This window comes from Heptranchias perlo, chromosome 7 (genome assembly GCF_035084215.1).
Source record: "Heptranchias perlo isolate sHepPer1 chromosome 7, sHepPer1.hap1, whole genome shotgun sequence".
Taxonomy (NCBI): Eukaryota; Metazoa; Chordata; class Chondrichthyes; order Hexanchiformes; family Hexanchidae; genus Heptranchias; species Heptranchias perlo.
Genome location: NC_090331.1, coordinates 96041041 through 96067158, shown reverse-complemented (window position 1 = coordinate 96067158; position 26118 = coordinate 96041041). Strand labels below are relative to the sequence as shown.

The window sequence follows — 26118 nt, the reverse complement described above, 5'->3', positions numbered from 1 at the left end:
AAGGAGAACAACCCCAGCTTCTCCAGTCTATCCACATAACTAAAGTCCCTCATCCCTGGAATCATTCTAGTAAATCTCTTCTGCACCCTCGCTCTCGTGTTGAGCGCAGATCTCCAAGGATCCCCACTTTGCCTTCAGCTTCATCCATAGCTATTTCAACACCATTCATGAACTTCTTGTGTGACCATTATTTTCTTTCCATCTGCACTTGTCCCTATCAAATTTCAGCGATTATTCCACCCACTGACATTTATTGTCGTTCCTGAGATTCAACTTTCCCTCCTAGTTTGGTATCATCTGCAAATTTTGACCAATTTACATGAGTTTCTGATTGAACATTATTGATGTAAATTAAAAATAGGGGCATTAATTAATCAGTGTTACTGTTATTGTTACTCCAGGTTCATCGGTATGGAAGGACTCTAATACCATCAAATCAGCATCAAACGAAGTCAATGGAAGGTAAGAAGATACGTTTAATTTCAGTAAGAACAAGTAAAATAGTTGGATGTTGTAATCAATGGACAATGCATCTTATTGATGTTAATGATTGAAAAGAAACTCCCAAAAGGCCAGCAAATGGCAAGGGGAATGGGTTTCAATACTTTTTTCTTCACCTGCTGGACAAAAGTTCAAATCCAGCCAGAAAAGGGGAGCTCCGATCTTCACGGGAACTAAAGTGAAGTGAGATGCAACAGTTTCAGACTATTTTCTAATCAGTGGATTAAAAACTACCCATAAGCTTAAGATGATTTGGGCAGCATTGGAAGAAAGAAAGACTTGCATTTATACAGCGCCTTTCACAACCTCAGGATGTCCAAAAGCAATTTACAGCCAATGAAGTACTTTTGAAATGCAGTCAGTGTTGTAATGTAGGAAACACGGCAGCCGATTTACGCACAGCAAGATCCCAAAAACAACAATGTGGTGTTGGTTGAGGGATAAATATTGGTCAGGTCAGCGGGGAGAACTCCCCTACTCAGCATTTCTCCAACTCGTCGTGGTGAAAACTGCTGCAGGAATTGGATCTGTTGTGCATTTATATTGGAGGAAACCTTTGAGGCTTTGGGAGTTCAGACAGAGTTTGATTGTGCGTTGCAGCTAATCTGTGCTGTTGTTGACCTAGAAATACTGTTTGTAGAAATACTTGCATCTGTGTCACCAGCTAATGGGCCAGTAGTTGGGTTTCCAGATTGAATCTTTAAATTCTGTTTGTCCAATGTCGTTTACTGAACAATTGTAGACCTTGTAACGAGTTTCTTCCAAATTTACCATGCGAGGGAATTTTCTAACACCGCTAAGTCTGTTCCTGTTGTAGCCTAACATCTGCATTCCCAAACTTTTAAGGAAGAGTCACGAGATAGCCACTTGCTAATTTGATTTCCCTCCTCCCCACTCAAGGGGCCCTGACCACTGCCTGGCTTGTGATCAGCTAACATCACAGAATGTGGGGACCTTTTTTATTATTCATCCATGGGATGTGGGCATCGCTGGCAAGGCCGGCATTTATTGCCCATCCCTAATTGCCCTTGAGAAGGTGGTGATGAGCCGCCTTCTTGAACCGCTGCAGTCCGTGTGGTGAAGGTTCTCCCACAGTGCTGTTCAGTAGGGAATTCCAGGATTTTGACCCAGCGATGATGAAGGAACGGCGATATATTTCCAAGTCAGGATGGTGTGTGACTTGGAGGGGAACGTGTGGGTGGTGGTGTTCCCATGTGCCGACTGCCCTTGTCCTTCTAAGTGGTAGAGGTCGCAGGTTTGGGAGGTGCTGTCGAAGAAGCCTTGGCGAGTTGCTGCAGTGCATCCTGTGGATGGTACACACTGCAGTTAAGGTGCGCCGATGATGGAGGGAGTGAATGTGTAAGGTGGTGGATAGGGTACCAATCAAGCAGGCTGCTTTGTCCTGGATGGTGTCGAGCTTCTTGAGTGTTGTTGGAGCTGCACTCATCCAGGCAAGTGGAGAGTATTCCATCACACTCCTGACTTGTGCCTTGTAGATGGTGGAAAGACTTTGGGGAGTCAGGAGGTGAATTATTTGCTGCAGAATACCCAGCCTCTGATCTGCTCTTGTAGCCACAGTATTTATGTGGCTGGTCCAGTTAAGTTTCTGGTCAATGGTGACATTCCCAGGATGTTGATGGTGGGGGATTCGGCGATGGTAATGCCGTTGAATGTCATGGGGAGGTGGTTAGACTCTCTCTCTTGTTGGAGATGGTCATCGCCTGGCACTTATGTGAATGTTACTTACCACTTAGCCCAAGCCTGGATATTGTCCAGTCTTGCTGCATGCCGGCATGGACTGCTTCCATTATCTGAGGGGTTGCGAATGGAACGGAACACTGTGCAATCATCAGCGAACTTCTGACCTTATGATGGAGGGAAGGTCATTGATGAAGCCGCTGAAGATGGTTGGGCCTAGGACACTGCCCTGAGGAACTCCTGCAGCAATGTCCTGGGGCTGAGATGATTGACCTCCAACAACCACTACCATCTTCCCTTGTGCTAGGTATGACTCCAGCCACTGGAGAGTTTTCCCCATGATTCCCATTGACTTCAATTTTACTAGGGCTCCTTGGTGCCACACTCTGTCAAATGCTGCCTTGATGTCAAGGGCAGTCACTCTCACCTCACCTCTGGAATTCAGCTCTTTTGTCCATGTTTGGACCAAGGCTGTAATGAGGTCTGGAGCCGAGTGGTCCTGGCGGAACCCAAACTGAGCATCGGTGAGCAGGTTATTGGTGAGTATGTGCCGCTTGATAGCACTGTCGCCGACACCTTCCATAGCTTAGCTGATGATCGAGAGTAGACTGATGGGGGGGTAATTGGCTGGATTGGATTTGTCCTGCTTTTTGTGGACAGGGCATACCTGGGCAATTTTCCACATTGTCGGGTAGATGCCGGTGTTGTAGCTGTACTGGAGCAGTTTGGCTAGAGGCGCAGCTAGTTCTGGAGCACAAGTCTTCAGCACTTCAGCCGGGATGTTGTTGGGGCCCATAGCCTTTGCTGTATCCAGTGCACTCAGCCGTTTCTTGATATCATATGGAGAGAATCAAATTGGCTGAAGACTGGCTTCTGTGTTGATGGGGATCTCGGGAGGAGGCCGAGATGGATCATCCGCTCAGCACTTCTGGCTGAAGATGGTTGCGAACGCTTCAGCCTTGTCTTTAGCGCTCACGTGCTTGGCTCTGCCACCATGCAGGGTGGGGATGTTCACGGAGCCTCCTCCTCCGGTTAATTGTTCAACACCATTCACGACTGGATGTGGCAGGACTGCAGAGCTTTGATCTGATCCGTTGGTTGTGGAATTGCTTAGCTCTGTCTATGGCATGCTGCTTCAGATGTTTAGCATATGTAGTCTTGTGTTTTAGCTTCACCAGGTTAGCACCTCATTTTTAGTTATGCCTGGTGCTGCACCTGGCATCTTCGTCTACACTCCTCATTGAACCAGGGTTGATCCCCTGGCTTGTTGGTAATGGTAGAGTGAGGAATATGCCGGGCCATGAGGTTACAGATTGTGCTGGAATACAATTCTGCTGCTGCTGATGGCCCACAGCGCCTCATGGATGCCCAGTTTTGAGCTGCTAGATCTGTTCTGAATCTATCCCATTCAGCACAGTGATCGTGTTGGTTCTCTCACCACCTGCCGCAGGACCAGCCTGGAAGCTATGTCCTTCAGGACTCGGCCAGCTCAGTCAGTAGTGGCGCTACTGAGCCACTCTTGGTGATGGACATCGAAGTTCCCCACCCTGAGTACATTCTGTGCCCTTGCTACCCTCAGTGCTTCCTCCAAGTGGTGTTAAGCATGGAGGAGGACTGATTCATCAGCTGAGGGAGGGCGGTAGATGGTAATCAGCAGGAGGTTTCCTTGCCCATGTTTGACCTGATGCCATGAGATTTCATGGGGTCCGGAGTCAATGTTGAGGACTCCCAGCGCCACTCCCTCCTGACTGTATATCACTGTACCGCCACCTCTGGTGGGTCTGTCCTGCTGGTGGGACAGGACGTACCCAGGGATGTCTGTACCTTCTCGCCTACATAGCTCAGCTGCTCACTGCCTTTTATGAACAGAGCCATGGCGGGTGGGGGGGGAGGGGGGATGCTGCTGATCCAAAAAGAATTATAAGGGGAAAATTCCATCCATGCTGAGTAAAGGTAGCCCTTTTAGAGGTGCAGCTGCAGGAAATGGCACTATGGCACTAAATTCATCAGAAAAATCTGAGGCCTGTGATCCTCCACATACTGATCCTGCTCTCAGCTGTGTGGCTGAGGGTGGGTAGTGATCAGGGACCAGGAGCTTCCGCACAAGGAAGGTGCGGAAAGCGGAAAGAGCACTTTTGTCGGCTGCTCTTGCACTTGTCCCAGTGGCAGGTTTTGAGGTGGCATTGATGGAAGCCTGGTTCCAGATCGCCTGCAATTTCAGCTGGGCAAGCTGCATAAGGAAATAGACTCGGGGGGGTGGGGGAACAAAATGCCTTCAAAATTCACCCCAATGGCTCTTTTGATGAATACACTGAGCCGCACAAACCGGCCAAAGTCTGTGCTGAGATCGCTCAAATCAACTGCAAAAGAAGTTGGAATGTTACAATTGGTCTCTGGGTCAGGGAAGGGAAAAGGTGTGGGTGTCCGGTGATGGCAGAATTGGGCTCGGCTGCGATGCCAGTCAAATAGCCTGCCCATATTCGCTGCCTGGGCTCACACACGCAGAACCACTTAGACAACGTGACAAGGCGGCCAGCGTGATTCTGCACCTTCAGGACGAGAGGGGAAAGAACTGGAGAGAAATAGAGGAAGCCCAAAAGAGGTTCAGTATCTTGCATCCCCCAGCTTGATGCAAACCTCGTGAGCAAACCACCCAATCCTGTGTAAAGTCAATCAAAAGAAATCATCACACAATAAATATCTGCTATCACTCGAGCACCATGGAAGCAGTGATGATAATATGGAGACGCGTGCTGGTGAATTTCCATCTCATCGTTTCCATTGAGTGCTTTTGGATGTCAGCCAGCACTTCAATGAGAAGCAGCGTTGAAGTGCCCGTTAATTGTTTCTCTCAGCTGCTTTCAACCATGTGAACATGCAGATTCACCAAAATATTACTGTCAGTATAATTGCATGAAAATTTGTTGCAGTATCTTCTATTAATTTTTTAAGTGCAGCCTATATTGCTGTACAAATAAAAAGCTGGAAATCTGAAATAAAAATAGAAAATGTTGAAACACACAGGTCAATCAGCATCTGTGGAGAGAAGGAATAAGGTAATGTTTCATTTATGCAGCTCTTCGTTAGAATTGAAAGAATGAAAGATAAACAAGGATTTTAACGGAAACTTAAGGAGGAGGGGGAATGGGAGAAAGGAGAGGAAGTATCAGTGGAATGATCAGTAACCTGCTGAAGTATAAAACAGGAGAGCTGACACTGACGTCAGACAATCAGAAGGATGCTTCAAAGAAATTGAAGACATTAAAGAAACAAAGCAAGGCAACCCAAGGAAAAGAATCATACTTGCCATTCGGCCCATCGTGCCTCCGCTGGCTCTTTGAAAGAGCTATCCAAATAGTACCACTTCCCTGCTCTTTCTCCTAGCCCTGCAAATTTTTCTTTTACAAGTATTTATTCAATTCCCTTTTGAAAGGGTGGTGGTGTGACCCTCATCACCAAATCACACTTTGGTCTGTCCCCCTACTCCTCTGGCACCTTCCTTGAGCATCTCACCTTGTTCCACCCCTACCAGCTCCTTTAAAATCCTGGTTCTCTACAGCCTACCCAAGTAACACGCCAGGTTTCTCACTGAGATATCTTCACTGCGTTCCTCCCTCAGTCTCTGCACTGAGCAACTTCTCATCCTCGGTGATTTCAACCTCCATCTCAACTCATCATGCTGTCTCTCCTCTGAGTTCACTGCCCTCCTATCCTCCCTTAATCTCTCCTTCCATATAAACTCCCCTACCCATATTCATGGCCACCCCCTCGACCTTGCCATCTCACGTGGCCTCTCTACTCCCATCGTCTCAATCGCAGATAAGGCCATCTCTGATCACTTCCTTCTATCCCACTCCACCCACATCCTCCTTCCCCCTCCCAATCCCAAGTCCTTCTGTGTTTGCCCCTGGAAATAAATCTCTCCCAGGTCACTTATAGCAGCACTTTCAAATTCCCAACGGCCTAGCCTTTGGCCCTCCATTCACCACGACATTTCTGCTGCGACCGATCTGCCCAATCACACCCTCACCTCCACCTTTGATGCCCTTGTCCCCATTAAAACCATTACACTCTCCCACCCTGGTCGTTCCCTCTGGTACGGCCTTCATCTGCGCTTCCTTAAATCCAAGGGATACAGATTTGAATGTTTATGGTGGACAACCAGTTTAGCCATTCATTGCCAGATCTGACTGGATCACATAAAACACCATCAGGTCCTGCTCTCCTCTGACAAAACTGCTCACTATTTCAGGATCATCCTGGAATGCAAAAATACTCTTCACTACAAACCGTCTTCTGAAACCCCTCTCCCCTGCCCCCTCCACCCTCACCTCCAACAACAAGTATGAGGAGCTCATGGACTACTTTGTCACTAAGATTGAGACCATCTGTTCAGCTGCCTCTACCGCTTCCCTCCCTTCCCCTAGCCCACCGAGCCAATCTTCCCCTCCGGTTTCCCCCTGCCCTAGCCCTGAACTCGCCTCTTTCTCTAGTTTCTCTCCTATCTCCCCTCACGTCCTCTGACTCCCCGTCAGAATAGGTCAACACCGAGGGTCAGACTCCCTGCCAGAACAGGTCAGTACTGTGGGGGGGAACCGTAGGGGAAGATTGGCTCGGTGGGCTGGGGAAGGGAGGGAAGCGATAGAGGCAGCTGAACTTGCGGGGGGAGGGGGGGGGGTCAAACGCTCTCCACCATGGGCAGTGAATACATTGTACTAGGTTAGAGGCAGTCTGCGTAAATTGCCGTCCCACAGGGAGAGTGTGTTTGGGGTCCTGGATAGTGATGTGAGAGGGGGGTGAATGGATACATATTGCATCTCCTGCGTTAGCCTGACAAGGTGCCCGGGGAAGTGTAGCTGGAGGTAGGGGTGGTGGAAAAGTGAACGAGGGTGTCACAGCAAGAATGGGCCCAGTAGAAAGCAGGGAAAGAGGGGGACGATGTGCGTATTGGTGGGATCATGTTGTAGGTGCAGACGTGGCAAAAAAATATTCTGGCAATGTGAAGGCTGATGGAATCAGGATAATAACTTGGATAATTCTGTTGGTCTACAGGCAAATCCACTACGATTATCAATCAAAAATCCTGCAGAAGACAGGAGGAAAGCCCACTGCAGGAATGAAAGAACGTACAGTGGTAAGGACTAGATCATGGGTGTGACTTTATATGATGGGAGTACAATGCCTTAGAATTGTTGTGTGAACTGAACTGGCACAATGGCTGAGAGAAAAATTATCTTTCACTTTTTTGGTGGTATTTTTCTATGCTTGTGTGTTTTTAAATGTAACTTTTATTTTGCTCACTTCCCACCCCAGTTTCCTCCTCCTCATCCCCTTTCTCCTCTCTTCTCTCCTCCTTTCCCCCTCGAAGTTACTGATTCAGTTGAGGTGCCCTCTGACCATTCCTGATGTATACGCAAAGTTCAATCCTGCTTTGAGTGATGGTGATCAGGAGCAGTAACCCTGGCTGATTTTTGCCCCTCTCCAGTCAGGAATAACAAGGCCAGTTGTAACATCTAACTGCTGCTTGGGCTGAGATTAGCTCACTAGGGGACCAGGGATCAACCCTGCGATCTTCTAGTTTATATGCCTTAGTCATCCACTGCCTTTATCAGTGGATGCATTCAGTGCCTTGTATGTATTCTTCTTTTGCCCTTTCTTTTTTCAGGAGCAGCATATAGAGCATGACCTATCGGATGAAGTGGCAACTCGATTGTGCTTGAATGAGAGAGATGCAGCAGCAGCTGTCAAAGTGCCAGCCTCTCAAATCCTAAAGGAAAATCTAAGCATCTTGGCTGAAAAGCAGAGAGGAGATCTTCCCCAATTTACTGAGGTATAGCCAAGCTACATTTTAGAGGCTTCAACATGGGGCTCTGTAGTGCACCAGAAACTGCCACTGTGCATGTGTCTATGTGTGAAGGTTAACAGCTAAAATGTATTTTTTTTTTATTCGTTCACGGGATGTGGGCGTCGCTGGCAAGGCCGGCATTTATTGCCCATCCCTAATTGCCCTCGAGAAGGTGGTGGTTAGCCGCCTTCTTGAACCGCTGCAGTCCGTGTGGTGACGGTTCTCCCACAGTGCTGTTAGGAAGGGAGTTCCAGGATTTTGACCCAGCGACAATGAAGGAACGGCGATATATTTCCAAGTCGGGATGGTGTGTGACTTAGAGGGGAACGTGCAGGTGGTGTTGTTCCCATGCGCCTGCTGCTCTTGTCCTTCTAGGTGGTAGAGGTCGCGGGTTTGGGAGGTGCTGTCGAAGAAGCCTTGGCGAGTTGCTGCAGTGCATCCTGTGGATGGTGCACACTGCAGCCACAGTGCGCCGGTGGTGAAGGGAGTGAATGTTTAGGGTGGTGGATGGGGTGCCAATCAAGCGGGCTGCTGTATGTAGCAGTGAATTCAGGGAGGGAGGAAAGCAACATCAATTTGCATTTATATAGCACCTTTAATGTAGTACAATGTCCTAAGGCACTTCACAGAGGAGAAACAGATGCCGAGTGGTAATAGACGACTTGGGAGAGATGACCGAAAGGCATGGTGGAAAAGCTAGGTTTAGAGACAACTTTTAATGGAGGGATAGAGGTAAAGGGGTTTACGGAGGGACTTCCAGAGAGTAGAGTCAGGGTGGCTGAGGCTCAGCCACCAACAGTGGAGTGGACTGGGCCAGTAATGTATAGAAGGCCAGATTGGGACTGAAGGGTAGAGACGGAGATGTTGGGATGATTGAGGTTGCAGAAATTCGGTGCAATGAGACCATGGAGGGAGGGTAAATGAAGACTAAGGCCCTGATATTTGCTAGGGGGGAGGGGAGGGAAGAGTGTTTGTGGGGGGAATACCCAGAAATTCAGGAACGTGGAGGTCCTGCCGAATTTAACGGCAGGACCTCATTATCATCATTTTCCTCCGTTTCCCGCCCAGCAGCCGGCCAGATTGAGAGGATAAGAAAGCCTGCTGGAGAAGGCCACCATTGGGGACCGTTGGGGAATGGCAATCGGGAGGAGGGACTGGGAAAGTTCATGGGTTGGTGAGGGGGTTGAAGGGGGGGGGTGGGGGGTGGGTGGCGTCGGCTGATCGTTGCAGAAAGTTTGCCTGAGGGGCCGGGGCAAGTATTCCTGCTCCTCCTGGCCCACAAGCAATGTTGGGAAAGCATTTATCCGATGGATCCGGCTGCTCCCGCCTCCCTTTAACTGCTGGGTTTCCCGAGCCCAGGGAAACCTGGCCGGCCAGCATTCAATTTAAATCGCTGCCAAAATCTCAGGAACGGAGCCTGATTTACACATTATAATGACTGACCCGCCTCTCCAGAGCAGGTTACTCTGACATCACCAAAACCCACCGTGGTTAAACCGGAAACAGGCGCGTGGGCGACAAGGTGGGGTCAGGTTTCACAAATTTGCCAATTTAACCTCTTCAGCCCGTCATGGGGGGTAAGAAATCCCCCCCCCCCCCACCCAAGATTTTGAATTCAATGCATTGGTGGATGTAAAGTTGATCAAAGGTGGTAAGAATCAGGGTTATGGACAATCAGGATTTAGTGTGTAACAGCCTGAAGGCAGCGGAATTTTGGACAAATTGAAGTTTGTGAAGGGTGGAGCTCGTGAGAGCAGCAAGAAAGGCATTGGAGAAGTTGAGTCTGAAGATCATGAAAGCATGGGTAGATCTACAGAGGTGGGATTAAGCAGTGTTGGTAATGAATAGGATATGGGGTTTGAGGGGCAACTCAGTCAAACAGGATATTGAGATTGCACACATCTCGTTCAGCTTGAGTGAAGAGACAGGCAGGGTTACAGGGTGGCTGGAGCCAAACAGGACGGCATTCGTCTGGCCGGTGCCAAGTTGGCGAAAATTCTAGCTCATCCGCAACTTAAGTCGGAAAAGCAATCTGACAGCACAGCAGTAAGGCACAGAAACAAGAGTGGTGGCAGAGAGTTAGGTGTTAACAGCATACGTATGGAAGCTGGTATTATGTCTCCGAATAATGTCACTGAGGGAAAGGAAGGGGTAACCTTGGGGTATTCCCATGGTGACAGTGTGTGAAGGGGAGATGAACCTATTGTTAGACGTGTACTAACTATGTTCGGATACGTAGGAGTGGAACCAAGAAATTGGCTGAGATTGTTGGACAATTGAGGCGAGCAGGTGGTGCAGGAGGATGGGATGATTGACTGTGTCATATGCTACGGGAAGGTTAATGATGAGGGATAACTCACCGCAGTCTCGGTCACAAAGGATGTTTTTGGTGAGTTTGACCAGGCTGTTTGCTGCTTTGCATTGGATGGAATACAGACTCATGGAATTGGAGCAGGAAGTGATGGGAGAAGTGATCACAAAGTGTAGCTTTGGGCTTATTCAAAGGGGATTCAATCCTGGGATGGCGATAGGGGAATTGGAAGACAGGGTAGTAGTGATGGCATTGGGGGAACAAAGTACCTGAGAGGGGAGAATTGAAAGATGGCATGACTGGGTGAGAGAAAGGGGAGGAGACCGGAGAGAAGGTCGCGAAAGGGCCGAGAGAAAAAGTAAGAGGAGACACAAGTAGTGGGTTCGGGCCTGGAGCAGCGGCCAAAATGCACACGTGAGAAAGGCATTGCGTTTGATAAGGTGCTGCAGAGGAAACCTGTTGATACAATTAAAGGGAGCATGGCGACATGGACGGGAACTTGGTAACAGGGCGGACAACAGAGACCAATGGTTAACGGATGTTTTTTGGACTGTAGGGATGCAAACAGTGGTGTCCATCAGGGGTCAGTGTTGGGATCGTTGTTCTCGGTGTAGAGAGATGGTCTGGACTTGGGGAGGGGGCACAACATCTGGATTTGCAGACACAAAAATATGAAGCACAGTTAACTAAAGCAACTACAGGAGACTGCAGACAGGTTAGTAGATTGGGCAGAAAAATGTTACATTAAATTTAAGGTGGATAATGTAAGGGGATACATCTTGTAAGGAAGAATAAAGAGAGGAAATATACACTTACTGGTAAAACTTTAAGGAGCAGGGAGATTTCAGATACACACACCTTTAAAAGTGGGGAAACTAGTTGACCAAGCTGTTTTTAGAAAAAACAAGCAATTGGGATCGATTCTAGGATTTATAAATAGGAGTCTGAAGTACAATAGCAAAGAGGTGATGCTAAATCTATACGAATCCTTAGTTAGGGCACAGTCAGAATATTGTGTGCAGTTTTGAATGCCTTAGTTTAGGAAGAATGTTATGATCATGGAGAAAGTGCATCTCCTTTTACGAAAATGACACCAGCGCTGAGAGGTTTTAGTTGGAATGAGAGACTAGGTAAACTGGGGCTCTTTTCATTGGAACGAAGCAGGTTGGGAGGAGATCTAATATGAGAGGTTTTGAAAAAATAAATTGGAAGAAACTACTTCCACTGCTCGTGTCTGGTTCGGGCGCAATTTTAAACCTTCCATATTAAAATCAGGCCTGGGAGCTAAAATCTCTCCAAATCTCCCACAGCGCCAGCACGCGAGCTTGCCCACTCGCTCCGCCTGCCCCCGCCCCACAGACCGATCCCACCTCCCGTTATAATCAACCCCTATTAAAAGACCTGGTCACCTTTAATTTTTCCGTTCTAAAGCACGGTTCTCTCCACAGCTGCTGAGGGTCCTGCTGTCTGTTTCCAGCACCTACAGTATTTTTGTTTCAGATGTCCAGTATTTGCAGTTTTTATTTTTGCTTTTTATCTGCAGTACTGGTAACTTATGTGATCTTCTGTTGCAGAAAATGGTGGAGGAGGTGAGGAAGGCTTTCGACTGTGGTGAGCCTGACGAAGTGCTCAGCACTGGCTTTAAACTGAGGATAACACGAAAGGACATCGGCACACTGTGTAATTACAACTGGCTCAACGATGAGGTACAGGACCCTTTCACATTTCACCATTCATTTTGTTTTTTAAGGTATTTTCTTCTCTTACTTGGGTCCTCACGTATCCCCCTTCCACCTCCTGAAAGTGCTGACTGACTCTTGAGGGTTTGCCTCCCAAGCACCAGCTGCCATCTTGTACCTTACCCAAGTGACTATATTCTTCATGAGTGAATGGGCTAAAATGTATTATTATTATTCCCCCATCGGTACACTGCTGGCGGGCTGCTCAGCACCCTTGGTGTCGACCTGTCCCTTTTTCTTGCACCAGGCTGCTGGGCCACTGGAGTCTGCTCCCCTTTGCCAGTTTTTCATGGTTCCCTCTCCCCTTAGCTATCCTGCTCTCACTATTCACTCGCGAGATGCTGTCAAATTGGCGAGAGGCGCAGATTTTGAAAATATAAAGCAGCATGTGGCTTTGTTTTTCAATTCATTATTAACTGTAATTTAAAATAATGAGAAAACATCAACTTGTTGGTTGGGACATATTGGTTGATTTGTTGTGGATACAATTATTTTTTAGATTGCTTCATGAGCTGCAATAGCAAACTGTCAATATTATAAACAATTTAGAGCAAAATACTGCAAATAAAGGGAGAAAACAGTAGGAGTTGAGCACAGTTTGTTCAGAGTGAGTGGAAGTGGGTACAGGTGTCCCTCAAGGTTTAGTTCTGGGGCAACTTGTATTCACTGTGTATGTATGATGTGGATATAGGTCTAGAGGGAGTCGAAATTTGCAGATGGTGCCATAATAGGAGATATAGTAAATTCTTTAGGAGACTAAAGGAAATTGCAAAGAGATGATAATGGGACAATGGACTAAAAAGTGGCAGATGGAATTCAGTGTCAGTAAGTGTGAGGTGATTTGGCTTGGTGCTGTGGAAGAGCAGAGGGTCCTGGGGGCTACAGGTTCACAAAGTTGCGTATGGAACAGAACCACTGACTGCGCCGGCTATCCGCCCTTTCTGATTTTCGGAGAGACATTCTTTAGCCAGCCCATCGGAAATGGGCGAGGGCTTAATGGATATATGCAAATCAGGGCAAATGACGTTCTGAAAACCCCCAACACCACTTTTGTCTCTGCCCATGTTGCCGCCAATTCCACTTCCCACCCACAAACCAAGTTGTAGAAGTTGGGACACTGCAGGAAAGTTTTAGGAAACTTTCTAGTTCTTTGACGAAGTAGGAGAGTTGATGAGGGTAGTGTAGTTGATGTTGCGTATGTGGACTTTCAAAAGGCATTTGATAAAACACCACATAATAGACACTAGCAACTACACCAGCGGGCACAGGGCCCCCCCACCAACTGCATCAGGAGGACACCAAGTGGACAGTACAGATGCCTGACTCACCTCTCGCCCAATCGATGTTACAGATCTTAGAATCATAGAAAATTTATGGCACAGAAGGAGGCCATTCAGCCCATCGTGTCCGTGCCGGCCGAAAATGAGCCACCCAGCCTAATCCCACTTTCCAGCACTTGGTCCGTAGCCCTGTAGGTTACGGCTCTTCAGGTGCAAATCCAAGTACTTTTTAAATGAGTTGAGGGTTTCTGCCTCTCCCACCCTTTCAGGCAGTGAGTTCCAGACCCCCACCACCCTCTGGGTGAAAAGAAATTTCCTCAGCTCCCCTCTAATCCTTCTACCAATCACTTTAAATCTATGCCCCCCTGGTTATTGACCCCTCTGCTAAGTGAAATAGATCCTTCCTGTCCACTCTATCTAGGGCCCCTCATAATTTTATACCTCAATTAAATTACCCCTCAGCCTCCTCTGTTCCAAAGAGAACAACCCCAGCCTATCCAATCTTTCCTCATAGCTAAAATTCTCCAGTCCTGACAACATCCTCGTAAATCTCCTCTGCACCCTCTCTAGTGCAATCACATCTTTCCTGTAATGTGGTGACCAGAACTGTACACAGTACTCAAGCTGTGGCCTAACCAATGTTTTATACAGTTCTAGCATAATCTCCCTGCTCTTATATTCTATGCCTCGGCTAATAAAGGAAACATTCCATAGGCCTTCTCAACCACCTTATCTACCCGTCCTGCTACCTTCAGAGATCTGTGGACATGCACTCCAAGGTCCCTCACTTCCTCTACACTCTCAGTATCCTCCCATTTATTGTGTACTCCCTTGCCTTGTTTGCCCTCCCCAAATGTATTACCTCACACTTCTCCGGATTGAATTCCATTTGCCACTTTTCTGCCCACCTGACCAGTCCATTGATATCTTCCTGCAGTCTACAGCTTTCCTCCTCACTATCAACCACATGGCCAATTTTTGTATCATCTGCAAACTTCTTGATCATGCTCCCTACATTTAAGTCCAAATCATTAATATATCACAAAAAGCAAGGGACCTGGAACTGAGCCCTGTGGAACCCCACTGGACACAGCCTTCCAGTCACAAATTGATTGCTCGTGCCTTTCGAAGTGACAGTTTATCCTGTTCCTCAGAATTGATTCCAATAATTTGCTCACCACTGAGGTTAGACTGGCTTGCCTGTAATTACTCGGTCTATCCCTTGCTCCCTTTTTAAACAATGGTTAGCAGTCCTCCAATCCTCCAGCACCATGCCTATATCGAGTGAGGATTGGAAAATGATGGTCAGAGTCTCTGCTATTTCCTCCCTTGTTTCTCTTAACAGCCTGGGATACATTTCATCCAGGCCTGGTGATTTATCTACTTTCAAAGATGCTAATCCCCTTATTACTTCCTCTCTCACTATGTTTATCGAATCCAATATTTCACACTCCTCCGCAACTGCAATGTCTGCATCGTCCCTCTTTTTTGTGAAGGCAGATGCGAAGTATCGTACCAACATCTTCCGCCTCCACACATAGTTTACCTTTTTGGTCTCTAATAGGCCCTACTCTTTCCTTAGTTATCGTCTTGCTCTTAATGTATTTATAAAATATCTTTAGGTTTTCCTTGATTTTACTTGTCAATATTTTTTCACGCTCTCTCTTTGCTTTCCTAATTTCCTTTTTAATTTCACCCCTGCACTTTCTATACTCCTCTAGGCTTTCTGCAGTATTGAGTTCTCGGTGTCTGACTTAAGCTTTCCTTTTCTGCCTTATCTTGCCCTGTATGCTCCTTGACATCCAGGGGGCTCTAGAATTGGCAGCCCCACCCTTTCTCTTTGTGGGAACGTGTTTACTCTGAGCCCCTTGAATGCCTCCCACTGCTCTGACATTAATTTACCTTCAAGTAGCTGTTTCCTGTCCACTTTTGCTAAATCACTTCTCAGCTTGTAGTGTAGAAACCCAAAGCCATAAGAATGAACCGAGGTAGTGAGTGTCAATGGGCTATTTGGCCATGGGGACCATCATAGCTGAGCTGGATTTTCACCCAGCACCTACACATGCACTTCCCAGCAGAGTCACCATATAGTGATCAGGAACAGGAGCCCAGGGCACTGAGTACAATTGCAGCACCCTTGCCGTGATCAGCTAATTTGGTCCAAACCAGGGATGGAACCTGAGGCTCTCTGAGTGTACATGATTGTTGCACAACACCTTTACCAAATGAGCCAAGTGATCAAATCTTTAAAGAGACATACCTTCAATTTAAAGCATCAGATTTCTCTGACGAGAGTTCATTTCACAAAATATCTGCTGCTTGCTAAAACATTCTCTGCATTGCAGTGTTGTTCAGGCCTGCCTCGTTAACACAAAAACTGCATTAAACACGTCCACTGGATTGCAGCCACAGGCAGCAGTAAACCTAGGGGGCTGTGGCGCATTATGTCTTTAAATGTTGAATAACTAAGTCAAGGACACCAAAGTGCTGGAAAATGAGAGAGAAGCCGCTATAGTTCACAAGAAAATCAATTACAACTGCTAATAAAATTGTGTCATAATAACAGTAAATTCAATTCAGTATAGTGTCTGTCACAATGAATGCTGCCACTTCCCACGCCTGTGATCCTTGGCATTTAATTGCATGTTCCTGGATAAGGCCTTGCCCTTGAATATTCCTGTGTGAAGTACAGCCCTCAATGTATTTTTTTAATACTATTGTATAAATGAGTGTATCTCTGTGCCCTCCCCTCCTTTCTTGTAGATGCTGGCACATGCTGCAGTATAGCTCCAGTGGCATGGATATTCTATGGTACTTTCCCCAGGGGGCCGTTAAATGTATCAGCCTCGGCTGTTCAACCATGGGGACATCGCAGCTGATCTTGATCCTATGCTCTTCTGTTTACACCTGTGCTCAGGTGTGTTAAGGCCACTTGTAGCCCTCCTGCAGCCTCAGCCCCAACATCAGAGGAGCATCTACAGCACAAAGCTAGTCTGTTCCACCCCAACATCAGTCACCACTTTCAGGAGAAGAGGAGAAATGAAGGGGAACAAATGATGTGGTGTCTTATCTTCCTGGCCCCTCTATCTGTGAATGGTACACAGATTGGAGAGTCCTGGCCCCCTCTATCTGTGAATGGTACACAGATTGGAGAGTCCTGGCCCCTCTATCTGTGAATGGTACACAGATTGGAGAGTCCTGGCCCCCTCTATCTGTGAATGGTACACAGATTGGAGAGTCCTGGCCCCTCTATCTGTGAATGGTACACAGATTGGAGAGTCCTGGCCCCCTCTATCTGTGAATGGTACACAGATTGGAGAGTCCTGGCCCCTCTATCTGTGAATGGTACACAGATTGGAGAGTCCTGGCCCCCTCTATCTGTGAATGGTACACAGATTGGAGAGTCCTGGCCCCTCTATCTGTGAATGGTACACAGATTGGAGAGTCCTGGCCCCTCTCTTTTAACTATTTTCTGCTGATATTTTGCAGGTGATTAACTTCTACATGTGTTTAATTATGGAAAGAAGTAAAGAGGCTCGTTTGCCCAGAGTTTACGCCTTTAATACTTTCTTCCATCTGAAATTGCATGCTGGAGGTTACCAGACAGTAAAGCAATGGACCAAAGGAGTCGATTTGTTTGAAAAGGACCTCATACTGGTACCGGTACATTTAGGAGTCCATTGGTGTTTGACGGTAAGCTAGTATTTCCCACGGGACTCTGTTTACTGTGCAGCGAGACAGGGTACCATTTGTTAACATTTTGTTGCATGCTCATTTCCACGAGAGTCTCTGGAACATGGCCTCGTGTGTAAAGGTGAAACATGGTGCCATTCTGGGCTACACAGGCTAAATTCAATCTTTGGTCAATGCTGCGTCAGCTAATCTCACCCAGGGCAGCAACTGAAGTGCCACAATTTGCCTTAGCATCCCCAGGCTCAGAGCAGAAAAGGGCAGCCCAATCCAGTGAGCAGAGATGGTTATCCAGGGGTCCCTGCTGGAAAGGGCGAGTGTGTGAATGTTTAGCGAGGACGGAATCAATTGAATATCAATCAATTGCAATTGAATATCCTGTTAGCATCTTTTGTCTAGGCTCAAACATGAAGGAAGGGAAACTCACACTCATAGAAACTATTCCCAACCAGAGCTGGCACCTTCAGGAAAGTGAAGGGAAATTGAAGGGGCGGGCGGCGGGGGGAGAAATGCTGTTACCATTTCACAATCTGTTATATTGTGTGCCCATATTTTCCATCATCCCATGTGGTCAGAGTGGAAATTTGCTTTATACGGAAGAACAGGAGTCTGCAGTTCATCCAACAAATTTGTTTTTTCAGTTAGTTGTGAATATATAATTTTGGAGTCTGCAATTTAGTAGCACTCACTGTACTTCGACCAGCTTGGTCAAAGCTCTTTTTTGAGAAACTGTACAGACTGACCGACTAAGCAGACATCTCCAATTAACTGCACAGAGCAGGCTCTCTCAGCATGTCGGCAGAGCAGGAAGAACTAGTATAAAAAGTTCACAGACTCAACAACAAAGGAAAATGATTGTGAAATTTCAGTGGTTAAAGTGGAATTTAACAATAGATACTTCCCCACCCCACAACAGTCACCACCTTGGCCATTCAGAGCCTTTGACTCCAGTCTGCTCTTTCATAGTATTTGACCCATTGTCAGTTTGTTTTCATTTGAATTTAAAAACAGTCAATATTCCATTACTTGGAGAAAAGAGTTTAAAATTTAAAAATAGAATCCTTTTTTATAGCATTAGATAATTCATTGCCTGACCTTTGGTATCGTATTTGCCATTAAGGGGTGGTTTCTGTTGCGGTTTCTCTCTCTTCATTCTCTGCTGCTCTCAGTTTCTTCTGCGGCTTCTCCCCGTGCCCTCGTCTGTGACCCACTTCCTGCCCCTTGACCCCCCTTCCCCTTCTTGGCCTTTTTAATGATTGACTTTCCTCAGGCATCATCCTTCCCCTTGTCCAAACTTCCTTTTCTCTAAGGTTCTTAAACCCATCATCACCTTCCTGAGCTGCAATCCATCTCTCCTATAACTCCCTGTTTCAGTTCCTCCAACCCAAACTGCCCTTGCTTATTTCCACTCATCACCAAATGTAGTATCTCCTGCAATGGCTTCTCTTCCCACTCATGTACCATCATCTCCAGGGTCCCCAAAGGACATATCCTTGGCCCCTTCCTCATCTGCATTCTGCCCCTCAGTGACAGTCGACAAACATAGGGTCAGCTTCTACATATACACTGATGACTCAGCTCTAGCTCCCTGCAACCTCTCATCCCTTCGATTGTCTGAGCCACTCTCACCACCAGGAAACCTAGGTCAATACTTGCACGGCTCCATCCCAGAGAAACCACTATCACAGATTTACTAGAATGATTCCAGGGATGGGGGGCGTTAGTTACGTGGATAGACCGGAGAAGCTGGGGTTGTTAACCATTGACCAGAAACTTAACTGGACCAGCCACGTAAATACTGTGGCTACGAGAGCAGGTCAGAGACTGGGTATTCTGTGGTGAGTGACTCACCTCCTGACTCCCCAAAGCCCTTCCACCATCTACAAGGCACAAGTCAGGAGTGTGATGGAATACTCTCCACTTGCCTGGATGAGTGCAGCTCCAACAACACTCAAGAAGCTCGACACCATCCAGGACAAAGCAGCCTGCTTGATTGGCACCCCATCCACCACCCTAAACATTCACTCCCTTCACCACCGGCGCACCGTGGCTGCAGTGTGCACCATCCACAGGATGCACTGCAGCAACTTGCCAAGGCTTCTTTGACAGCACCTCCCAAACCCATGACCTCTACCACCTAGAAAGACAAGGGCAGCAAGTACATAGGAACAACACCACCTGCACGTTCCCCTCCAAGTCACACACCATTCCGACTTGGAAATATATCGCCGTTCCTTCATCGTCGCTGGGTCAAAATCCTGGAACTCCCTTCCTAACAGCACTGTGGGAGAACCTTCACCACACGGACTGCAGCGGTTCAAGAAGGCGGCTCACCACCACCTTCTCGAGGGCAATTAGGGATGGGCAATAAATGCTGGCCTCGCCAGCGACGCCCACATCCCATGAACAAATTTAAAAAACTACAAGGGAATCCAACCTTTATACAGAAAAATGCAGTAACATTTTTAGATGTCATGTGGTCAGGTGTCATGCGATCCGATGTCATATAGTCAGAACATCACGTGATCAAACCTCGAGGAATGCCTCCAACCAGAGTTGGCAAGCCTACTCCACCAGTAGGTCAGGTATTGATGAGCTGCTAACTGACCCCTACCCACCCCCTAACATTTCAAACATTAGCAGCTGTCATAAAAAGTGGGAAGGGGTCTGCAGGACATTAATCCCTCCTTCCCCCCACCCCCCCCCCCTCCCACCAAATTTGGCTGGAATCTCCCTGACGCTCCAGCCCTACAGCAGCCACCTTGCCCTGTGCAGACTGCCAGAGTAGCAGATTGCAGGATCAGGACATCCCTCCCTCAATGGAAAAGGACCCCAGGATGGCAATGAACTGGGAAACCCGACGAACAGAAAATGAACTGAAATCACTTCCCACAGGCAGGGCTCCAGAATTAGGCACGATCCCAGGTGAGGGCGGAAAAAAGGAAGGAAAGCTGCAGGAGATACAGCCAATCCCGGGATATTTGGCTGATCGGATTTACTGTACATACAATGACCATTTTGAAAATAAGGACACCTTCAAATAAAGGACACTTGATGCAGGTCCCCTAAGGGTCCCAAATTCACAGGTTTCGCTGTATAATAGAACAATACCTCTTTTGCAATCACACGATGACAATAGATTGCAAGTAGGCTGTTTGTTGAAAGATTTCACTGTATGGATTCATTGTTTAGGTATCTCTTCTCCCATTTTCATATTAATGTAAAATCCAGCCGTCTTTGTGGCATCATATAGAATGATGCAGCACAGAAAGAAGCCATTCGGCCCATCGTGCGGCCGGCTCTTTGAAAGAGCTATCCAATTAGTCCCATTTACCTGTCCTTTCCCCATAACCCTGTAAATTTTCCCCCTTCAAGTATTTATCCAATTCCCTTTTGAAAGTTACTATTGAATCTGCTTCCACCGCCCTTTCAGGCAGCGCATTCCAGATCAGAACAACTCGCTGGATAAAAGTTCTCCAGCAAGCTGGCAAGATAAGTTAGATTTCTTAGGTTGCATGCCTGCAAATTATTTGAAACAGCATTTTCTTGTGTCCGTCTGTGTAATTCAGTTAAACTTATTCTCCTGTCTGGTCAGTCAGGGAACAGCAGCGGTCTGGAGAAATGGAAGAATCTCCAGTAAATGATGAAATGTGTAGGTAGGTGGGGCGAGAGGAACAGTGGTGTTTTAATGAGGCTCATCCCTTCCAGTGTCAAATCTGGTGTTAACACTAAGATCATATGGTGTTTGCAGACAAGTATCCCTGTGGAGCAGTAAAATCATTGCTTCTTTGTGTACATTATATCCTGCAACTTACTCATGTTATTGCTTTAAAATAAACAGATGGAACTTAGAATCATAGAAAGGTTACAGCATGAAAGGAGGCCATCCGGCCCATTGAGTCCGTGCTGGCTCTATGCAAGAGCAATCCAGCTAGTCCCACTCCCCCGCCCTTTCCCTGTAGCCCTGCAATTTTTTTCCTTTCAAGTACTTATCCAGTTCCCTTTTGAAGGCCATGATTGAATCTGCCTCCACCACCCCCTCAGACAGTGCGTTCCCAATCCTAACCACTCGCTGTGTAAAAAAAAAAGAGTTTTTCCTCATGTCACCTTTGGTTCTTTTGCCAATCACCTTAAATCTACGTCCTCTGGTTCTTAACCCTTCCACCAATGGGAACAGTTTTTCTCTCTCTACTCTTTCTGGACCCTTCATGATTTTGAATACTTCTATCACATCTCCTCTCAACCATTTCTGTTCCAAGGATTTCTTAATTTTTTCCCTCACCACTCTGTGCTTGGGGGCCTAAATAGACAAGAAGGACCTAAAGCAGTGTTGGTCTTTTAGACTATGTTCAGTGTGTTCCATGCACACGTTTTAAAAACACTAATATTTATATGGCATCTTCAACTTAGAAAAATTGTCCCAAGGAGCTTCACAGAGGTCTAATACAAAATTAGAAGGGGTAATGAAAAGCTTGGTCAAAGAGTTGAGTTTTAAGGAGAGCCTTAAAGAAGGAGGTGGAGAGGTCAGGGGGATCAGGGAGGGAATTCCCAGAGCTAGGTGGCTGAAAGCACAGCCACCACTGGTGGGGTAAGGGAGGGGATGCCCATTGGGCTGGTGTCAAAGGAAAGGAGAGTTTGGGGGGAATTTATGGGCTGGAGGAGGTTGCAGAGATGAGGGGTGAGGTCATGGAGGGATTTAAAACACAAAAATTAGAATTTTAACTTTGAGTCCTTGGGAGACTAGGAGCCAGTGTAGGTCAGCAAGGGGTGATGGGAGAGCCAGATTTGGTGCAGGATAGGATATGGGCAACAGAGTTTGGATGAAATGATGTTTACAGGTGCTGGATGAGAGGGCAGCCAAGAGAGCATTAGAATAATAGAGGCTGGAGGTGGCAAAGGCATGGATGAGGGTTTCAACAGCAGTTGGGCTGAGGTCGGGGCAGAGGTGGACAATGTTATGGAGGTGGAAGTAGATGGTCTTTGTGATGCAGAGGCTGTGGGATTGAATAAGATGTTGAGGTTGTGAATAGTCTGGTTCAACAACAACAACTTGCATTTATATAGCACCTTTAACATAGTAAAATGTCCCAAGGCGCTTCACAGGAGCGTTATTGGACAAAATTTGACACCAAGCCCCATGAGATATTAGGACAGGTGACCAAAAGCTTGGTCAGAGATAGGTTTTAAGGAGCGTCTTAAATGAGGAGAGAGAGATCGAGAGGCGGAGAGGTTCGGGAAGAAAATTCCAGAGCTTAGGGCCTAGAAAGCTGAAGGAATGGCCGCCAGTGGACGTGTAAAAGAAATCTGAGATCTGCAAGAGGCCAGAATTGGAAGAACACGGCTGGAGGAGGTTACAGAGATAGGGAAGGGCAATGCCATGCAGGGATTTGAAAACAAGGATGAGAATTTTAAATTTGAGGTATTGCTGGACTGGGAGCCACTGTAGGTTAGTGAGCACAGGGGTGACAAGTGAACAGGACTTGGTGTGAGTTTGATTCAGGCAGCAGAGCTTTGGATGAACTGAAGTTTATGGAGGGTGGAAGATGGGAGACCGGCCAGGAGAGCATTGGAATTGTTGAGTCTAATGGTTCAGCCTTAGGTAGTTGCTGGGGAGGGGGATGGAACCAGTGTTGAGGATACAGAGTTTGTGGTGGGAACCAAAGACAATGGCAACGGTCTTCCCAATGTTGATTTGGATGAAATTGCTGCTGATCCAAGACTGGAGATTGGTCAAGCAGTCTGATAGCAGAGAGGCAGAGGAGAGGTCGATTGAGGAGGTGGCAATGTAGAACTGTATATCATCAGTGTACATGTGGAAACTGACCCCACATCTGTGGATGATGTCAAGAGGCATCATGTAAATGAGGGAAAGAAAGAGGCAAAGATGGATTCTTGGGGATAGAATGGTGGAGGTGGGAAGAGAAGCCATTGCTAAACATGCTTTGGCTACAATTGGATAGGTAAGAGTGGAGCCAAGCGAGGGCAGTTCCACTGAGTTGGACAACAAAGGAGAGGTGTGGTGTGAGGATGGTGTGATTTATTGAAGGCAGCAGAGACTGAGGATGGATAATGCGCCATGGTGACAGTTACAGAAATATCGATTGCGACTTTGGTTCGGGTCGTTTTGGTGTTTTGGGAGGAACAGGGATCTGATTGGAGGGATTCAAAGAGAGAAGAGTGCTCATGGATCTGGGAAATTACAACACATTCAAGGACTTTGGAGAGGAAAGGGTGGTTGAAAATAGGATGGTAGTTTGCAAGGAGAGAGGAGTCGTCGGTGGTTTTTTTGAGGAATTTCAGGATGAATAAGAATATCTAAAGCTTGGAAGAGGCCGTCCTCCGTTTTTTAATTCTTGTTTGAAACAGTAAAATTTTCACCGCTGTCTGCCACTTAGTTCTTGTCTTGTCTTTTCACATAGTGACCTGGCATTTACCCGAGTGCAGCAGTAGGTAGGGATGATTTAAAACTCTGGTCTGAAACTACCACTCGAGTGAACAGAATATCTCACTCAACAGGTTGTGTGTTCCTCCTCTTATGTCACATTTGGGAATTGTCTTTGTTAATGAATTACACAGTTAAATCCACTGAATTTCAGATTTCAAAAGTACGTATTTGCAGCCATTAAAAAAGAGAACTGGGTGTTATAGTGAGTTAGATACTGGCATTTTACCTTCAGGCGGACAGATAGAGGGCTCCTCTGCTGGCTGTAAAGAATCTATGGGAAATGGGTTTGGGTGGTCTCAATCCACTTCCTGACCAATGGGAAATGGGTTTGGGTGGTCTCAATCCACTTCCTGACCAATGGGAAATGGGTTTGGGTGGTCTCAATCCACTTCCTGACCAATGGGAAATGGGTTTGGGTGGTCTCTATCCACTTCCTGACCAATGGGAAATGGGTTTGGGTGCTCTCTATCCGCTTCCTGAGTGCAGAACTGTTCTTAATTTTGCAAGAATTAGCATTCTCAGGCTATAAAACGGCTGGTGTGGGAAATGGAAAAATTTCACATCGATGTCTCAGGAGTGCCATTAAGAAGTTGGGAATCAGGCACATTGATTGGCAGACTGGATTGAGCTTTACTCTGTATCTAATCCGTGCTGTACCTGTCCTGGACGTTTTCTCGGGCGTACCGAAAACACACCTCTTACTATAAGTTCTGGAACGTTAGGGATTATAAGGACAGATCAGACTCTGACACATGTTTTCGGGCTCAACCGAGTTGTGTTTAATAAGATTAACAGTAACAATAGTAAACAGTACAACCCTGGCTTGTCCAATAAGCCCTACCGTGCTAAATTACCAGTTAGAGAACCCTCCCGTGAAATAAACTAACACAGGACGCCCCCAAGCACTAAAACCCTCCAGGGTTTGGTTGGGACTTACAATCATCCCCTCACAGCTAAGTGGTCTTGTGGATGTGTAGGCGCAGGCAATATGCTCACCCTGATTGCCCGTTGTTGCTTGCAGCTTCTTCCTGCACGTCTCGCTCCTGGTTCCGTACCACCGACACAGTATCCAAGTTCCAGTTTGAGTCGAGGTCTGTTGATGAGGGATGAAGAGCAGCGCTCAGCTTCTGGTGGTGTTCCGTTGAATCGAGCCGAGCCCCAATCAGGAGACTTGCTGTAGATTGATACCAAAGAGAAGAGAGCAGAGCGCAGAGCAGAGCCCAGCCGAGAGCAGAGCCAAGCCGATACTGATCGATGTATTGACTCAGGTCATCTGTCTGGACCCCCCCACCCCCGTGGCCTGAAGTGACTCATAACCTTTGAAATCTTTGTGAAAAATGCTATTTTGTTATCCCGCTCCCAGACCTTGCACCTGGGTGTTGTACCTGCCCTGGGAGTGTTTGATGGGACAGTGTAGAGGGAGCTTTACTCTGTATCTAACCCGTGCTGTACCTGCCCTGGGAGTGTTTGATGGGACAGTGTGGAGGGAGCTTTACTCTGTATCTAACCTGTGCTGTACCTACCCTGGGAATGTTTGATGGGACAGTGTGGAGGAAGCTTTACTCTGTATCTAACCCGTGCTGTACCTACCCTGGGAATGTTTGATGGGACAGTGTGGAGGAAGCTTTACTCTGTCTAACCCTTGCCGTACCTGTCCTGGGAATGTTTGATACAGACATTGGGTACTTGAATTTGAAAAACACCCTATTCACAGCATGGACCCCTCTCCTTGATGAACACAAAGTTCACAATTGAAGAAAGTTTTAGAGTCATAGAGTACGGATAGAGGCCCTTCGGCCCATCGTGTCCGCGCCGGCCATCAAGCCCTGTCTACTCTAATCCCATATTCCAGCATTTGGTTTTAAAGAAGTGACATATTTGTTATTAGGTTGCAGTACCACCTGCCAATGGTTCTATTGAGCAAGATGAGATCTTGTATCTGCAGTGTGGCCAGCAGGCAATTGGCAGTGCTGAAACCCAGATATAAGATGAACTGAATATTTTCCTGCATGCTGCACAGTAGAAAGCTAGAATTATAGTAGTACCAGTTTAGTTATCCACGTACTTCCACTCCTATATGCCTACTGATATTTCTTTCTGACTTTTCTCCTTTTTGAATTGCTCACTTCACATTGGTGCACAGTTCTACTGGGGATTCCTCAAGTTCCTCACCAATTAGACTTTCTTACAGTCAGCTTGACTCTGTCTGCCAATTAACTTCCACCAATGGGAGCATCACATCCAAACCGTCTCTGTCTCTCTCTCTCTCTCTCTCTCTCTCTGTGTCTCTCTCTCTCTCTCTGTGTGTCTCTCTCTCTCTCTCTGTCTCTCTCTCTGTCTCTCTCTCTCTCTCTGTGTCTCTCTCTCTCTCTGTGTCTCTCTCTCTCTCTGTGCTCACTCTCTCTCTGTGTCTCTCCTCTCTGTGTCTCTCTCTCTCCTCTGTCTCTCTCTCTCTCTCTCTCTCTCTGTCTCTCTCTCTCTCTCTGTGTCTCTCTCTCCTCTCTGTGTCTCTCTCTCTCTCTCTGTGTGTCTCTCTCTCTCTCTGTGTCTCTCTCTCTCTCTCTGTGTCTCTCTCTCTCTCTCTCTGTGTCTCTCTCTCTCTGTGTCTC

General features: G+C 47.0%; 1 protein-coding gene across 2 annotated transcripts in view; it reads left to right on the top strand.

Moving 5' to 3' along the window:
* Positions 1–24711, top strand: part of LOC137323970 (sentrin-specific protease 2-like) — a 68424-nt gene extending 43713 nt beyond the window's left edge. Inside the window, exons 9-14 of one of the 2 annotated variants that reach the window (XM_067988131.1) lie at positions 402–462; positions 7252–7333; positions 7865–8029; positions 11930–12061; positions 16864–17067; positions 24531–24711. In XM_067988131.1, coding sequence (XP_067844232.1) covers positions 402–462; positions 7252–7333; positions 7865–8029; positions 11930–12061; positions 16864–17067; positions 24531–24689 — 803 coding nt within the window. In that variant the 3' untranslated portion in view covers positions 24690–24711. The remainder of the gene's footprint in view (positions 1–401; positions 463–7251; positions 7334–7864; positions 8030–11929; positions 12062–16863; positions 17068–24530) is intronic. The other variant, XM_067988132.1, reaches the window with a different exon arrangement.
* The last annotated feature ends 1407 nt before the right edge of the window (positions 24712–26118 follow it).